The following is a 19148-nucleotide window of genomic DNA, read 5'->3' as shown; positions in this document are numbered from 1 at the left end:
GTGCAAGGGCCCTTGTCAAGACACCACTGCAGCTGGCAACACCCATTGCCTCTGTCATTGCTACTAATGACAATTCAGTCTTTTAACACATTAAAAATGACTAATACCAGCCACCCAAACTATTCTTATAGCTTTAGGTGGCAGGTATTAGAAATTTGTACTGGATATGGAATTATTAAACAACTGTTGTTGTATCCATCACAAATTAGACAAACAGCGCTACCATGTGGCTAGCTGTCATAAGTCCCAGTGTTGACAATGAAGTGCCAGTGTTAGCACCGGAAACCACTAGCTCCAATTAAGCACTGAAAAAAATCTATAAATATGTTCTGGAAAGAGTGTGGGTCCTCACAAATGGGAATGAGGACTCCTGTAGCCCTTTCCTCCTGATCGTCCTGAATATGACAGATTCAATGGAGAGACCATGCTGCTAGTGCTCAGCCACCAGCTTGGGCAGCCTCATTCTGTGTGGCTTCTCCTTTGTATCTGTGGGCCTTAAGACCATCTTGAGTCATGAAGAAAGAGCAATGCACAATGGGTGTTGCCAATTAAAAAGTAAAGGGCCCATTCAGAACACTTTTGGCTCACTAATAAGAAGACAAAGATTATAAACATTTTTGGATTGTATTAAGAGACAATTTAGGCTATATATGGGTGGGCTGTACATGCTGTTAGATTTAGGTCAAAAAGAAGATTTCCGACAAAATTTGTAATGCTCTCTGTAATTGTAAGAAATATTTCCTATTTCAGTGTTATAGAAAACTTTAGAATTGTGTTAAATCTATTCTTTTTATCTAGCGTATATGTTCATTGGGGTGATAGCTCTAGACATATAAATGCTCACATTTTTACAAAAGTTCACAAGATGATGATTTAAAGGGTTTGTCCAGTGTAAAGAAAAAAAATATAGTCCCCTTTACCCAGCCCCATTTCGCTAACAGTCAACAACAATACACATTATAGAACGTTCCTTCATTTGATTGTGTCAGCAGGGGTTTTGAGACCGATTCAGGGGAGGCCTATGTAAAGTGGTAGGGCAGGGGGATGAAGTGGGGGTTGGCCAATAAAATAAAATATTTAAAAACTTCTCCCGCTGATGCTGCCTGCTGCCTTGTTGCTCCTTGGAAGTGGATGTGCGTCAAAGCACAGGCTCCCTACCCAATCGAGACACTGCTCTCATGTGAGAGCAGCACCAGGATTGGTCTGAGCTGCTTTGTTTGCTGCGTAGACAGTGCCTGGGAGTCTGTGCTGTTTCTCCAACCCGGCTGTGTAACACAGATGGGTTGGAGAAATATATGTGCACACTATTCCTCCTCCTCCCTACTATGCCTCGCCCGGGCCCACCCTATACTTATTGCTCGACTCTTGACAGCAATAAATAAAATGATAATAACATTGTGCTATTATCATTTTGTTTATCATCTGCTGGCTCTGGGCAGTAGGGCGATGCTCCTTCACCATTACAGAGGAGCCGCCCCTGGATCGATTGTGATATCATTCACCTGATGGCTCCTTTAAAAATTATAAAAATGATGCAGAAAATGCATGCATTTTGGATCCAAAAAGATAATCTATTCATGTCATATTCAGAATACCCTTTCAGATTTTTACCCATGCCTCAGGCAGCACGCATGAGCTGTCTCTTCGAGATCTATTCTATCTTTAAAAAAATTAAAAAGGGCTTAAAGTCTGCTCATTAATTACAACTGGTAGGAGTCTTCGTCAGCTTGGCTGATTTTATTTTACTGATGGCTATTGCTCCAGGCTGTTTTGGGATTATTTGGGTTTCACTTATTTAGATTTGATACACACACATAGAAAAATGCCACTCTATGTCACTCCTTTCTGTGCTACTCTAGGACACTCCACTGTATGACACTCTACTCCACTCTATGACACTCTACTCCATTTTACACCACTCCACTCTAAGTCATTCCATGCTACTCCACTCTACAACACTCCATACCACTCCACGCCACTCTACGCCACTCCACTCTGACAGTTTATGCTCCTCCACTCTATGGCACTCCATCCACTGTATGCCACTCCACGCTCTGCCATGTTACTCCACTCTATGTTGCTCTATGTTACTCCACTGTATGCTACTCTACTCCATGACACTCCAATTTACACTACTCCACTCTACACAACTCCACACCACTTTACTTCACTGTATGCCTTACTACTCTATGCCACTCCACTCTATGACAGTCCACTCTACAGTGCTCCATTGTACTCTACTCTGCTCTACTCTATTCTACTCCACTCTACTCTACTCTTCTCTACTCTATTCTTCTCCACTCGAAAACACTCTACAACACTCTACTTCACTCTATGCCACTCCACTCTTCGACACTCAACTCTACTCCAGTATACGCCACTCCACTCCACTTTACAACACTCCACTTCAATCCACCCTACTTTACGGCATCCTACTCCACTCTAGGGTACTCCTCTCTAGAGTACTCCACTCTACTCCACTCTATGCCATTCCACTCTACACCACTCCACTTTACTCAATTCTACACCACTCCACTGCACACTCTCCACTCTATGACATTCTACTCACCTTTCACCACTCCATGCTACTTTACTCCACTTTAGGCTACTCCAATGTACACAACTCAATCTGTCACTCCACTCTAACACTCTGCTTCACCCTATGCCACTCCACTTTATGACACTCAACTCTACTCCACTCTATACCACTCCACTTTACGACACTCCAGTCTGCGCTACCACACTCCACTCCACTCTACAAAATTCAGCTCCACTCCAATCCACTCTACTTAACAACATTCTACTCCACTCTTTGGTACTCCAGTCTACTCCATTCCAGTCCACACAGCTCCTACTTTACTCCATTCTATGCCACTCCACTCTATGCTCTCCACTCTACGATACTCTACTCCACTTTTCACAACTCCATGCCACTTTACTCAACTCTGCCCCTCTCCACTGTACACAACTCGATCTGTCACTCCACTCTATGACACTCGGCTTTACTCTATGCAATTCCACTCAATGCCACTCCACTTTATGGCACTCCACTCTAATCCACTCCACTCTATGCCATACCACTCCATTCCACTGTATTCCACTTTATGCCACTTAAGCCACTCCACTCCTTTCTACGTCACTCCCCTCTGCGTCACTTCACTCTATGCCACTCCAATCTATGACACTCTTCTCCACTCCACTCCACTCTGTGCCACTCTACTCCACTCTACGCCACTCCACTGTGCACCATTTGCTCTATGTCACTCCACTCTATGAGACTCTACTCCACTCTATGCCACTACACTCTACCGCACCCTACAATTCTCATACTAATACACTCTACTTCACAACACTTTACTCCACTCCACGCTACTGTACACCACTTCACTCTACAGCACTGCACTCTACAAAACTCTCATTCTATGCCCCTGCAGTCCATGTCAGTCCACACAATGCCACTCTGCTCCACTTTACACTACACCACTCCACTCCACGCTACTCCACTCTGCGACTCTGGACCTGATTCACAAAGGTAAACTTGCACTTTTGTGTAGGTTTTAAATTGTCCATGGCACTGCACTCTACTCCGCTATAACACTCTACTCTACTCTACTTCATGACACTCTACTGCACACTACGACACTCATCTCCACCCTATGGCATGCTACTCTACTCCACTCTATACCACTCCACTCTACGGCACTCTATTCCACTCTTCACCACTCCATACCACTTTACTTGACTCCACTCTATACCACTCACTTTATGTCACTCCACTCTGGCACTGTACTCCACTGCATGCCACTCCACTCTATGCCACTCTTCTCTATGCCACTCTTTGCTACTCCACACAATGACACTCTACTCAACTCGATGCCACTCTACTCCACTTCACTGAGCAGCACTTCACTCTACAGCATTCTCCTCCACTCTATGCCACTCCACTGTATACCACTCTACTCCATTCTCTGCCATTCCACTCTACACCACTGATTGCCACTTTTCTCTACTACTATACGCCACTCCATTCTATGCCACACCACTAAACTCTATGCTACTACACTTGTATTCACTCTGCGACACTGTACTCCACTCCATGAAACTCCACAACACTCCGCTCTACTCCACTCTATGGCACTACACTCTATATCGCTACACTCTGTAACACTCTATTCCACTCTTCGACTTTCCCCTCAACTTTACTTTATGGGACTCAACTCCACAAAGCACTACTATGCCGATGATACTCAACTGGTGCTGGCAATCCATAAAAATGGAGGAGAAATCGTTAGCAAAATTCCAAACAGGCATGATCGCCATCAGCTCTTGGATGGCTCAAAACTGCCTGAAGTTGAACTCCGACAAAACTGAGGTTCTGATACTCGGTAATCTCTATCCAGTCTGGTACCCCGCCTGGTGGCCCACTGAACTAGGTCCACCCCCCTCCCCAGTGTCTAAAGTTAGAAATCTGGGTGTACTTTTCGACAATAAAATGAACTTCAGCTCACACGTCAACTCTATTGTCTCATCCTCCTTTTACACCCTAAAGATGATCAAAAAACTTCTACACTTCCTTCCACTTAACGCAGGTAAAACCCTCATCAATACCCTAGTCACTTCCAAAATCGACTATTGTAACGGACTTCTAATCAACGCCCAGAAAAAAGTCATTAACAGACTGCAGATGATGCAGAACTCAGCCGCACGACTGATAACAGTCACCCCCAAGTACCACCCTATCTCAGCAATAGTACGAAGCCTCCATTGGTTACCCATAACAAGCCGGATCAAGTTCAAGGCCCTCTGCCTCGTTTTTAAGGCCATTCATAACAGCGGACCAGAATATCTCAGGAAAGCCCTGTGTGGCTATATTCCCTGTAGAACCCTCCGCTCCTCCACGACTAACCTCCTGCACATCCCCGAACAAAGAAAGTTGCTTGGGGAGATAAAAAATATTCACGGTTGCTACCGCCATACTATGGAATACCCTACCCCAACATATCAAAATATGCCCATCACTATCAGCGTTTAGGAAGCAGATCAAGACCTGGCTTTTCAATCAATAGACCTTCCACCTCCAGCCTAAACCTCTTTCAAGTCCGCAGCGCCGAGACACCCCAGGGTATTTGCGCGCTCTATAAATTGTCAAACTAAACTAAACTAAACTATACCCCTCCACTCTATGACACTCCAAACTATGACACTCTAAACCACTCCACGCCCCTCCACTCTGTCATTCTACTACACTCCATGCCACTTTACTCCACTCTATGCCACTCCACTCAGTGCGACTCTACTCTGTGGCACTCTACTCTATGCCATTCCACTCTACGCCACTCCACTCTGTGCCACTCCACTCTACACTCTACGCCACTCCACGCCACACTAGTACCACCCTAATCCACTCTGCGACACTACTCCAATCTATGGCACTCTAAGCCACTCCACTCTATGGCATTCTGTTCCGCTCCACTCCATGCCAATTCACTCTACGCACCTCCCTGACACACTACTCCACTCTATGCCACTCTACATCACTCTATACCACTCTACAACACTCTATGATAACTCTACAACACTCTATTCTACTCTAAGCCACTTTTTGCCACTCTATTCTACACCACGCCACTCTACAACACTCTACTCCACTCTAACACACTGTACACCACTCTACTCTACACCACTCCACTCCACTACTATCTACTGAACTTTAGCCTACTCCACTATATACCACCCTACTCCACTGTATTGCGTTCTACTCCACTCTACAGCCCTCTACAACACTCTATGACATTTCACAGCTCTTACTTCTACTCTAATCCCCTCTACACCACTCTACTCCATTTTACAGCACTTTTTGACACTCCATGACACTCTACGACACTCCCCTCGACTCCACTCTATGCCACTCTGCACCGCTCCACTTTACAACACTCTACTTCACTCCACTCTATGACACTCTACACCACATTCAGAATTTTCACAAATATTATCCATAACCTATCCAGTGCTGCCAAACGATGTCAACAGTGCAGTCGCTCTATACACAAACTGGGTAGAGACAGTGTCTACAACCTTAGCACCTGAAAGCACCTGAAAAAAATGTAAAAACTAAAATGGCTGGGTACACTGCTTCATGGTTCTCCGAGGAGGTTAGGACCTTGAGCCAGTCCTGTAAAAGGCATGAGAGACTCTGGCGCAAAAACTATGATAGCAGGGAAAGAGACATCTACAGGACCTTTTTATCCAGATGCAAGGCCTCCATCCACAAAGCAAAATCAAGTTACTTACCAGTAAGATTGAGCTCACTGCTAATTCCGCCAAGGAACTTTTCTCCATGGTAAAAAAACGTACTGTTGTAATCTCTCCTTTCTTCTCCTGATTCTTTCCTCTGTGGTGTTCTTATCTTTTCCTCCCCTAGTGGTAGCTTCCCCCTCTCCCCCGCCCCTTTTAAGAGATTCATTCGCGTGTGAAGGTGTGCCAGCTTGTATAGTCACCAACAATGATATCAAATTCTCATCCCATGAAATGAAGACATTCCTGGGCGAGTTGGGCATCAAGCATGAGGAATCTTCTGGATATGCCCAAGGAGACAATGAACCCATTCGGATGACAATGGGTTGGATCAAAAATCTCAATCATCAAGCTTGTACCAGCAATATGGATGTAGATAAGGTGTTAAGAGAAAGTATTTGGGCATATCACACCTCTTCTGATTTGAGAACGGGGATTACCCCTTTTGCCGCCATCAGGGGAAGAGATCCGATTGCCAACTATATAACCTCCTGAGTTGTTCTTCAAGGTTCTGTTTCTTTATTTGTATCTGGGGTTGCTCTCCTGACTACTATTGCGGGCACCCCGCCTCCCGGTGTTAGGGGGTTCTCACTTTTTGATATGTTAAGCTTTATACTCATTTGTTTCCCCATGCTCTCCTCTCCTTTTTCTCTCAGTTTTTCCCTTTCCCTCCGTAGGGAGATGTGTTGTAATCTCTCCTTTCTTCTCCTGATTCTTTCCTCTGTGGTGTTCTTATCTTTTCCTCCCCTAGTGGTAGCTTCCCCCTCTCCCCCGCCCCACCTCCCTCTTGGAACGTTCTGCCAGAGTTCACATTGGAATGTTGACAATCTGTCAGTTGTGGAGAGTGGATGACAGAATAAAGACGCTTGAACTTACCTGCCTAGTTTTCTTCTTCATTACAACACGTACCTCTGCCACTGCCCCCAGCCAAAAGTTTGCAATCAGGCCTTCTGCAATTCTGTGGCCACTGCTTTAAAGTAGAGGTGGTCTTTAACACTTTCTCCTCTCTTCATTCAGCCCCATCGCTGAATACTTTCTCGCTCAGCCAAGAACCGGTTTTTAGTTGCTTTATTCCCCCTTCACCTGCTGAGTCGCCAAACTTATTAGGGCTGCCAGATCTGGGTCACCAAATGATCTGCATCCTCCATCAGTGGCTGGTCTAGCAGCCGACACTATCTCCAAAACTCTGTCAGACATCTTCCGACTAGTGTGTTCCTCAGGGACCTTTCCATCAGTATGGAAGACAGCAGTTGTTTTGCCCCTTATTAAAAAGGCCACTTTAGATCTGGACAAGCTGAATAATTATCGGCTTATCTTGTGTATCCCACTACCTGCCAAAATTCTGGAAAAGGTTCTAAACCCTCAACTGGATATATATATCATTATTGACAACTTGCTAGACTGGACTCAATTTGGTGCTCGTGCGGTCACAGTACTCAGACCGGCTCATTGAAGCTACTGAAGAGATCAGGGTCTCCCTTGATGAGGGAGGCCGTGCTGATCCTGCTTGACCTATCAGCAGCCTTTGACTCAGTAAATCACAGCTGCTGATGGAGAGGCTGAGGCGGATAGGTGTGACCAGTCGGGTCTGGGAACTTCTGAACTCATTCCTAGCAAGAGAAATCCAATCAGGTAAAATGGGTTGGTTTTCCCCCCTTTCTTTCCACTCCCATGTGGGGTGCCCCAGGGATCTTTTCTCATCCCCCTCCAATTCAATGTCTTTGTCACTCCTTTGGCTGAACTCATTTGCTCCTTCAGTTTTGCACTCACGACATACGTGAATGATATTCAAATAGTGGTGTCCTTAGCTGCTGAGGATACGGGTGTGGCACAGCGCTTCTGTGACTGCATGAAGTCATTTGGGCAATGGATGATGAGCAACTGTCTTAAGTTGAACTCCTCTAAAACAGAGGTACTGATGTTCGGCTCCCAGACGTCCTTCTGGACTTCTAATTGGTGGCCAACCTAGCTCGGCCCTCTTCCAACACCAGCAAACTAGGTCAAGAACTTAGGACTTCTGGTAATCAATAAACTGTCTTACTGTGAACAATCTTAGGCAGTGTCTTCCGCCGCTTTTCTTGTCCTGAAAATGATCAGGAATATTCTTCTCTTTCTACCAGAGCACCTTTGAAAAACTGTGGTGTACTCATTGGTGCTATCCAAGATTGATTATTGTAAAGGGCTTTGTCTTGATGCTCATGAACAGGTCCTAAATAAACTCCAGACCTTGCAAAACGACACTGCCCAGCTTTTACATAATGTCCCCAAATATCACTCTGCTTCTAAACTTATTTCTCAACTTCATTGGCTACCTATGAGACAAAGAGTCACATTCAAGGCCCCTTAAATAGTTTTCAAAGCCCTACATGGGACAGGTCCAGATTTTCTGAGGACGAGCTTGTACTGGTATGCACTAGGCTGTTCTCTTTGACTCTCCTCTGCCAAATTTCCTGTTGTCCCCAGATTCACATCTTTGAGGTGGGGAGGCAGGTGCTTTGTTCTAGGGGCATCTAAGGCCTGGAATGAACTTCCTCTCTATATCAAACCCTACTCCAATCTCTTGTCATTCAGAAAGACCTTAAAAGCCTGGCTCTTTCCTAAGGGTTAGTACTCCATTCCTCACCTTGTCTTTCCGCTCAGCTAGCGCCAAGACGCACCCCCGGGGGTAACTGAGTGCTTTATAAAATCTTTAACATAAAATAATTCTACTTGACGATGCTCCGCTCTATCCCACTCTACTCCACTCCACTCTACGCTACTCTATGCAACTCCACCCTACGACACTCTATTCCACTCCATTCTATGATACTCTACTCCACTCAACGCCACCCGACCCTATCACACTCTTCTTAACTCCACCCCACTCTAAGAACCTGTACTCCACTCTTCTCCACTCCACTCTATGCCACTCCACCCTATGACACTCTAGTCTGCTATATTACTCTACTCAATTCTACATCACTCCATTCTATGACACTCTACTCCACTCCATGCAACTCCACTCTACAACACTCCACTCCACGACACTCAACTCCTCTGTATGGCACTCCACTTCACTCCACTCCACTGTTCTCTATGCCACTAAGCTTTATCTGTGTTGAACAGCAGCAACGCTGGTGTACACCATAGTTAAAACATGCTTGTTTGTGATGATGCGGATAAAGGGAATTATGATGAATATAGCTAACAGAGGCTTTGTATCAGCAGTTACACAGAGACTGGGAAGTTATATTGCCCATAACATGTCAGATCTTTGATTACTTCTTGTTTTCTTTTGCATATGATTGCTATAGGTCCTCACTGCGAAGAAGAAGTTAATGAATGCCTTTCAAACCCCTGTCTGAACAGTGGAACTTGCGTGGATAAGAAAGCAAGCTTCCAGTGCCAATGTCCATCTGGGTTCATGGGATCCAAGTGTGAGAAAAACATTGATGACTGCCTCAGCAGGCCCTGTAAGAATGGAGCGCAGTGTAATGACGGCATCAACAGCTTCAGGTCAAAGAATACTGTGCAAAAATAACTAATTTGTCATCATGTTTTTTGTTTGGAATGCAAATCCATTGGCAATTAATTTGTTTACATATTTAAGTTTTTCTTTATGCTAAATGTAAGATCAGAGTTACGTTTACAAATATCGACTATTATGGCATTGTTGAAATATTTATAAAGATGTCAGATTCTACCAAGCTAATGCTTATTCTCCCACTACCTTTTTATGTTAAACAGCGGTGGTCATCACTGTGTAGTTATAGTTAGTTCTGTGTTTCCAAAAGTCTAGCTTTTTTATTTTGCTATTAACTTTGACACAGTTTGATAAATCTTCACAAAACTTTCCAAAAAGAAAGTTCATCTACCTCAACTCCTTCTTTGAAAGTTTGGCACAGATCCATCAAGCAAGGGTTAAGGAAATTGTGGGGGTGGGCCAAAACAATGTTTTCTTATGTTAATTCACATAGGAAACTTTTGCTGCAGCTACAGAAAACAAAACCTGAATGCATTTACACCAATTTGGCAAAAAGTTAGCACTTTATTTAGAAAGTATGCTTTACGTAATTTTGTATAAATCCAGTCAGCCATTTACAGGAAATGTGTTTTTAAAGCGGTGCTCAGGGTGGGCTTGAAGGGTTAAAAAGTTAAGTATTAACTTTACCTAACTAAAGTAAAAAGAACTACATCTTCCTTGCTGATCTTAACTTCCACCTTGATGACCCCAACAATATCAACACAATGGAGCTCGTCGACAGTATGAGCAACATTGGCCTCAAACAGATTGTGACCGACACTACCCACATCTCAGGACACACGCTCTACCCTATATTTACACTCCAGCAACAGTGTCAAGTAAATCACTTCCCAAAGCTCACATGGGCCGACCACTACAGCGTTCACTTCACCATATCAGGACCTACCGATACTGGTACCTTGCCCCCCAGCTCAGCACGCAGAAACTAGAAAATGATATCAAAGGAGTAATGGAACTACACTCTCAACTACCACCTCCCTGAAACAACATCCAACCCAGAACAGGCTGCAAAGAACTTCTTCCAGTGGATCATAGAATGCGTCTACACAATTGCCCCACCAAGCCAGCCAAATCCAAAAGACTTGCCAAATAAGCCAGCTGGTTCACCGCAGAGCTGAAATCCACCAAATGCAATTGCCGGCAACTAGAAAGGAAGTGGCACACCAGCAAAGACACAGGAGACCATACCACCTTCAAGACAGCGCTAAATCAGTACCACCGCTTCTTGAAAGAAACAAAGAAGAACTCCCTAGCAGACCACATAGAAGTCAGCACAACCCACAGCATGGAACTCTATGCCATTGTGAGAAAGTTTTCCAACCCCACAGCCATCGAGAACTACATCACCCTTAACCCAAGAACTGTGTGACACCCTGACAGACTTCATCCAGAAGAAGATCTCAGTCATCTATGAAAACTTCAAACCCCAACCATCTGCCACCCACAGCATCAGCCTGCTCACACCCAGCAACACAAACCTCAAGCACCTGCTCACTCTTTGGGAACCTCTCACAACTCAAGCCACAATCTCCATCATGAACTCCGTGCACTTGGGAGCACCCACGGACCCCTGCCCACACCACATCTTCAACCTCAGAAGCAAGGCAATTGGCGACAAGCTCAAGAAAGTCCTGAACACCTCCATCACCTCAGCCTCCTTCTCTGAGGACTTGAAACAAGGTGAAGTGAGACCTTCCTGAAGACACCATCTGCTGACTCAGCAGAACTAAAGAACTACTGGCCCATATCCCTGCTACCCTTTCCAGTAAAGGTTCTCAAAAGACAATCAACCAGCAACTCTCTGAACACCTGGAACACAACAACCTCCTGGACTTCTCTCATTCAGGATTCAGAGCTAACCACAGGACCAAGACAGCCCAGATCACAGCCGCTGATGACATCAGGGCCCTCCTGGACCATGGAGAAATGGCAGCCTTCATCCTCCTGGACCGGTCAGCAGCCTTTGACACCGCCTCCCATCACATCTGGATCAACAGTCTCCATCACATCGCAAACCAAGGAAACACCCTCAAATGGATCGATTCATACCTTACCGGAAGATCCCAGAAAACCCGCCTCCCGCCGTTCACCTTGGAACCCAAGAGGATCATCTTTGGCATCCTCAAGGATCGTCACTCAGCCCCACAATCTTCAACACAATCTTGACCCCCCTGGCCAACACTGTCAGATCACAGTGACTCAACATCATCTCCTACGCTGAAGACATCCAGCTCATCCTCTCAATGTCAGAAGACTCCTCCACCACCAGGGCCAGCTTCCACAGATGCATGTTGAATGTCGCCGACTGGATAAAGGACAACTGTCTAAAGCTCAACATGGACAAGATGGAAGTGCTCATCTTTGGTAACAACACCTCGGCTGGAACAATGCATGGTGGCCTGCTGAACTCTGCCCACCCCCTGCCCTGACAGACCACAGACCACACCCACAATGTCTGCATCATCATGTACAACAAGCTATCCATGAAGAAACAGGTTAATGCAGTCTAATTTACCTGCTTCTACACCCTACGTATGCTCAGCAAAATCTTCAGGTGGCTCCTGGGCGACACCAGAAGGACAATCATGTAGGCCCTCATCACCAGCAGGCTGGACTACATGAACACACTCTATGTAGCAATCACCGATCCCCTCCAGAAGAGACTACAGACAATGCAAAACTCAGTGGCAAGACTCATCCTTGAAATCCCCAGATGGATCATCATCATACCCCACCATAAGAAGCTACACTGACTCCCAATCCCAAAGAGATGCCAATTTAAGATGTTTTTTTTTTTTTTTTTTTTGAAAAGTTTTATTGAGATTGTAAAAATAAAATAAGACAAAGGTTGCGGCTGTGCGTACAACAGAAAGCAAGTAAGGAGCAACATTGTGACATTTCCGGTTCTTAGAGAAACAATACCACATCATCAATGCAACAGACAACAAGACCCCATCTACCAATCCATCATCAACATCTGTCTGACCTGAAACAGGGGGATCTCTGACCAAGGATCTATCTCTAGGGTTCCAAAGCCACCCCCCTCCCCTGCTCATAGCTCGGTCCTGGGAAAACGCCATGTAGTAAACATCACCTGACCCCAGGAGCCAAACATCCCTGTGTCCGCGCCATAACATGACCACTCCATCTGCGTAACATTGGTGCAGCACGACCTACCCTACTCCAGTGGGAGCTATTCCGGGATTCGAGGATGGCGGGGTTGAGCCAGGTAAGCCTGCAATATACGTTTTATAAGGGCCCCAGATGTCCCTAGGACGCGCCACCGTGGGGAGGAGACTAGAGTAGATCTCGCTATTCGTGCTACAGAAAGCCATGGCCGTAAGCCATGTCTTGGACGTGGGAGCTGTTTTACCCCCCCCAGTGCCTTGCAATCTCCCTCTTGGCAAGTAGAAGCCCCAGAGAGGCCAGTTTACGGACATTCTTAGGGAAATTAACGGTATAACCCAACAATGCGACCTCAGGAGTGGGAACCAGTGTAAGCCCTAGCATCGCTTCTAGGATCTTGTAAACCTGTGTCCAGAATGTCTGCAGTCTCGGACACGTCCAGGACATGTGTGCAAAATCGGCATGAGGTGCAGCGCATTTCCAGCATGTGTGCGGTCGCGCGGGATCAATGGAATGGAGTCTATCAGGGGTCATATACCAACGGCGCAGGAATTTATAGTGTAGGAGTTTGTGACGACTGTTCAGTGATACCGTGTCGGTGACTTTGCAACATGCCGTCCATTGTTCGTCCGTGATAGGCCTACCCAGGTCCGTCCCCCACTCCTCCCGCGCCCGATCGTCCGCACATGGGACCTGAGCTGCACACGCCTTGTACAGCTTGGAAACAATATGTGCCCCCGTATCGTTGTCAATCAGGGTGGTGAGGGGTTCCAAGGAAGCCGGCTCCAGGGGAAATCCCTTAATTTCCGCTCGCGCGGCACAATATAGCCGGCGAAGAACGAACCGGTCCATGAACGTAGCATCACTGAATCGCGCGTCTTCCGATGCCGAGAAAATGTGCCCACCCGGGTATAAGTCCCCAATCCTGGTGAGGTTAAATTTCGTTAACGTTCGTTGCACCAGTGCCTCATCCGTTCCTGGTAATAACCCAGGGTTGGGTATCGGGAGGGAAGAGGAATACAGCAGAGGATGAGCTAAGTAGCGCGAGAGTCTGTTCCAAGCCCAGCTGGTAGTAGATACCGTTTGAATGTCCATTGGGTCTCTGGGGACACCTTTGGGCAACACCGCCGACAAGCGACCCGGGAGGACAAAGTCCGCCTCCGGGCGAAGGAATGGGATCCGAGCGTCAGGGTGATACCAGGCATAGGCATGTGCACACTGAGCGACCAGGTAGTATAAATATAAATCAGGCACTCCAAGGCCTCCTCGATCCTGTGGGAGTGTGAGCGTCGTCCAGCGGATCCGGGGGTGCTTCCCGCCCCAGACCAGTTTAATCAGGAGGGACCGCAGGGTGGAAAAGAAGGCCCGGGTAAGAGGAACAGGGATGTTATTGAAAAGATACAAAAATTTGGGGAGCACTATCATTTTGAGAATGGCTATCCTAGCTGACATAGAGAGCGAGAGCCGCAGCCACCCATCCACCTGAGTCTCCAGCCCCGCAATCGCGCGGCCATAGTTGAGGCGGATAATTTCGTCCGTGCTCAAATGTATTTGTATGCCCAAGTACCGTACCGAGCCCGAGCACCATTCCAGAGGGAACTCGCACGGCCATGGGGAGGTGCCGCTAGTCAACGGGAAGATGATGGACTTATGCCAGTTTATGCCCAGACCCGAGTGGCTACTGAAACGAAGGATCTCATGTATCAAGGGGGCAAGGGTGGCCTGCGGTTCCCTGACGTACAGGATTGTGTCATCGGCATAGAGAGAGGCAAGCAAGGGGCCCGTCCGAAACTGGAGACCCCTGTGAAGGTGCCGCTCCTGGAAATGCCGGATCAGGGGGTCCATAGCCAAAATGAACAAGAGCGGTGAAAGCGGACAACCCTGCCGTGTACCGCGCGTGAGCGAAAATGGGCGAGATAGCGTGCCGTTGATACGCAAACGGGCCGTAGGGCGACTATAGAGGAGTCTAACGGTAGCTAGGAAGTTCGCAGGCATGCCCATGCGCTCCATGACGGAAAGAAAGAAAGGCCATTCTAAGGAGTCGAACGCTTTTTCGGTGTCTAGGAGGATCGCTGCAGCAGGTGTGGTCGGGTTAATTCTGTGCAAAACCGTGAAGAGCGTACGCAAATTCAGCGACGTCGAGCGACGGGGGACAAAGACAGACTGTGCGGGCGATATAATGAATTCCATCAGTTGGGAAAGCCTGTTGGCAACTATTTTGGCCAAGATCTTATAGTCGGTGTTTAAGAGGGAGAGGGGCCTGTACGACCCACACAACGACGGGTCCTTATTTGGTTTCGGGAGCAGCACAATGACTGCCTCACCAAGAGTAGACGGGAGGGAGCCGCGCTCCAAGGCCTCCGCATACACCTCTATTAGCTTGGGTGCCAGCAGATCAGAGAAGGCCTTGTAAAAGTCAGCGGAGAAGCCATCGAGGCCCGGGGCTGAAGAGCCCCGAAGCACTTTGATCGCCCCTCGCACTTCCGCCACCGTTATGGGTTCCGCCATGAACTCCTGCATGCCCCTATCCAGGAACACAAGAGCGATTTCCGATAGATAGGCCGCACGAGCGGCCGCGGAGTCCCCCAACTTGGTGGTATATAGATCCGTGTAGTAGGCCAGGAATTCGTCCCGGATCTCAGCGGATGTTGTGCGGAGCGCACCATCCGTGCCTCGCACCTCGGCGATCAGGGACTTGCTGTATGGTGGTCTCAGAGCCTGCGCTAGCGTGCGCCCTGGCCGATCCCCCTCTCCGTACCTATGCGCAAACATGGTATTTCCCCAGATAGAGGATCTCCCTGTCCGCGGCTTCCCGGAAGTCGGACAACAAGCGTAAGCGCCTGGTAAACACCTCGTCAGAGGGCGCCCGCTGTGCCTCAGTGTCTATCGCATCTAGCTGTGTCTCCAGTTGTGTTATTGTTGCGCGCAATACCTTCAGGACCCCCGCATGCTTAGCTATGCAAACCCCTCTGATATATGCATTGAACCCTTCCCAGAGTACTGCCCACGAGTCCACCGAGCCAGTATTAATGGTGAAGTAGTCCTCTATTGCCTCGGAAACCTCATGTACAAAGACATCATCTAATAGCGCCCTCCCGGGGAAACGCCACTGCCGCTCAAAACCCTCAGGCCGAGGAACGTCTAAGCCAAGTAAGACCGGGGAATGATCCGAGTACGTTCTCAGGAACGTCCTCAACGCGCGGAACCAACGGGACAGGCCCGGGGAGAGGAGCCAGTAGTCAATTCTGGTCCAAGTGTTGTGTTGCCCTGAAAAGTGTGTGTATTCAGTAGTGCTCGGATTGCGCCTGCGCCATATATCTGTCAGCGAGAACCGACGGCAAAGGTCCAGGAACGCGCGCCTTGCTCTAGGCTTGGAATCTGTGGCCCCAGAAGTGCTATCCAGCCCCAGATCCAGCAACATGTTTAAGTCGCCGCCAAGCAGGGTGCCAGCCGGCGCCAGGGTTACCAGTTGGGCCGCAAGCGCATGGAAAAAGTCCGGGGAATCAGTGTTGGGAGCATACACACAGAAAAGCGTGACCACATGACCCATCAAAACCCCCTTTACAATGCAGTAGCATCCCTCCCTGTCTCCCAGAAACGTCTGGCACTGAAACGGGACTCTCCTATGGATCAGCACCGCGGTGCCTCTAGCGTAATTACTGAAATTGGAAAAGTATCGGTGAGCGCCCCAGGAAGCTGCAAAGCCGGCGGTCATCGGAGCGTGCAGGTGAGTCTCTTGAAGAAAAGCAATGTCCACCCTGTGCCGATTTAAGTAGTGCAGTATCTGTTTGCATTTACTCCGGTTGTTTAGGCCCCGGACATTCCAAGTCATTAACGATAGATTGAGAGGAGCTTCATTCAAACCTATATGGGCCATTGATGCCAGTCAGCAGGTGATGGGAGCAAAAAAACCGGGATGTCACTGTTTATCAATAAAGTTCGTTCACACACAGCCATATCAGAAGGATCAAAATTGCTTACCCCTACCCCCCTCCCCCCACCCAGCCAAACCACGCAAACGTGAGGCAGTCCCAAACCTGGAAAAAAAGAACATAGCTCTAGACAGTAATACCAAGTGTAACCAAACAGTAAAAAGCAGAGCATCGCAACCAAAAAAGATCCCAACGGTTTCAACCAAAGGGGGGTGACAACGATCCGCAATCAACCCAGCGCCACAGCACAAATATACTCCAAATGTTAATACGTCCCCAGATAGCCAAAGTCAAATAGTACAAAGTTAGGTTACGGGCGCCGTCTCAGCCGACACCGGAGGTCAAAAACAGGTCCTGGCTGCCCGCAGACCCACTACCAGGGGGAGACCGTCCGCCCTCATCCCCCCCCGGCGGGCCTCTGCACGGTTTGTAGTTACGGCAGAAGTCCTGCACCTCAGTGGGGTTGTCAAAGAGCCGAGCTCGGCCATCTATCTCGACCCGAAGCCGGGCCGGGTAGAGCATGCCATATTTGAGGCCCAGGTTCTGGAGCGCCGCCTTCACCCCCGCATACTTACGCCTGGCCTCCTGGACCATGGCGGTGAAGTCTGGGTAGAGTGAGAGTCTCGAGCCCTGCCAGGTAATCTCACCCTTCTCTCTGGCAAGCCGCAAGGCAGTGTCGCGGTCTCGGAAGTTCATAATACGGGCAATAAGCGGGCGAGGCGGGAGCCCCGGGTTAGGTCTCGGCCCCAGGGAGCGGTGAGCACGCTCCACCACGAAGCCAGGAGTGAAGGATTCTCTCCCAAAGATGTCAGCCAACAGTTGTTCCACAAAAACATCAAGCCTGCCCGTGGCTGTGGATTCCGGAACCCCAATAATTCGCACGTTGTTGCGCCGACTGCGCGATTCCAAGTCTTCCTTTTTGCTGGCCACTTCCTTCAATCTGCGCTCCAATCTTTCCACCCTTTTGGTCTCCTGCACCGATCTATCCTCCACTGCAGAGATCCGGGCCTCAGCCTCCCCTAAACGCTTGTCGTGGGCCTGGATTTTGGCCCCCATAGTCTCCAGAGGCTTATCTAGGGCATCAAAGCGACCATCCAGGGCCCTGAAGCCGGCACGCATCTCCTGTAGCCAGTCCGGGGATGGGGCACGGGCCGTCGAGCCGCCGGTCGCTCCACCAGCAGGGTCCGGCATGTCAGGGCGGCTCTCCACGGGCTGCTCAGATAGTTGCTCGAACTGCAACGTTTTCTGCTTTGGGTCTTTGCGACCCATGCCCCCAACCGCCAGACGGCCACCAGCCAGTCGTGTGTAGAGCAGGGGTGGCACAGGTACGATGGAGCGTCAGTCCAACGGCGCAGGCCAATCCTCAGCCAAGCTGCTCTGGACCATGGGCGTTGCTGTGCCCACCAGGTACCGGACAGATCTCGACCTCGCTGTGCAGCAGGCAAGGGCCACAACTATATGTAGCCAGCAGGGTCCCGATGGAACATCAAGTGCACCAGCGCGATGTATTCAGCAGCCGCGACTCGACGCTGCCGGAAGGGGCAAGGGAGGATCGCGCAAACCGGCCGCAGAGCACATGGCCAACCCAGAGAGGGCCCAAGGACCGAGGCAGAGACAACCCGGGTGCCAGGCCCAGCGCCGAGCCCCAACCGCCCCCCCCCCCCCACCATTAGCAGGTCGTCACGCCACCCCTCCCAGGCTCCCCGACCGAATTAGCCCGGGGCCCCAGGGAGGAGACAACGAGCGAGGCCGCGCCCGGAGCGCAGGCCAAGAGCCGAGCGCCCGGTCGTCCTCCGGCCCGCAACGGCACAGGGAGAGAAGCAGGCCCCCGCCTGACAGCACCACGGTGCTCAATGCCCCCCCCTCTGACCCCCCCGGGTACCTGTCTCTCGGCCGGCCGCCTTCCACGCACTCGCGTCCCCAATCCCCGGATCAGCCCGCCATCTGAGGCCTCAGGGTGATGTGGTCGTCGCCGGACGTCCCAGTGGCTCGGGAGGTCCGTTCTGCATACTGGCGCGCTCCGGGGCCGTAGAAGGAGCAGCGGCGGTGTCGGGCGTCCCGCGCCCGCATCAGGAGGGCGAGGAAAGCAGGGTTTGCGGCGGGTCGATGGCAGAGCTTCAACGCCGTGCGGCCATCTTAGCTCGCGGCTTGGCCACGCCCCCCAATTATACAAAGCCCTGCACAACAAGGGTCCACATACATCAACAAACGCATGACCTTCCACGTAATGACCAGACAACTACGATCTGCCTCCCTCTTCCGTGGAGACACCT

General features: G+C 49.2%; 1 protein-coding gene across 5 annotated transcripts in view; it reads left to right on the top strand.

Annotated features, from left to right (window-relative positions):
• SVEP1 (sushi, von Willebrand factor type A, EGF and pentraxin domain containing 1) overlaps window positions 1-19148 on the top strand; it is a 1063460-nt gene that overhangs the window by 699115 nt on the left and 345197 nt on the right. For all 5 annotated transcript variants that reach the window (XM_085641350.1, XM_085641349.1, XM_085641348.1 and 2 more), the window contains exon 24: window positions 9588-9789. In XM_085641350.1, coding sequence (XP_085497476.1) covers window positions 9588-9789 — 202 coding nt within the window. The remainder of the gene's footprint in view (window positions 1-9587; window positions 9790-19148) is intronic.

The sequence above is a fragment of the Triturus cristatus genome, chromosome 2_2 (genome assembly GCF_964204655.1).
Source record: "Triturus cristatus chromosome 2_2, aTriCri1.1, whole genome shotgun sequence".
Classification (NCBI taxonomy): Eukaryota; Metazoa; Chordata; class Amphibia; order Caudata; family Salamandridae; genus Triturus; species Triturus cristatus.
Note: the sequence above shows the minus strand (reverse complement) of the source record. Positions and strands in the feature narration are given on the sequence as shown.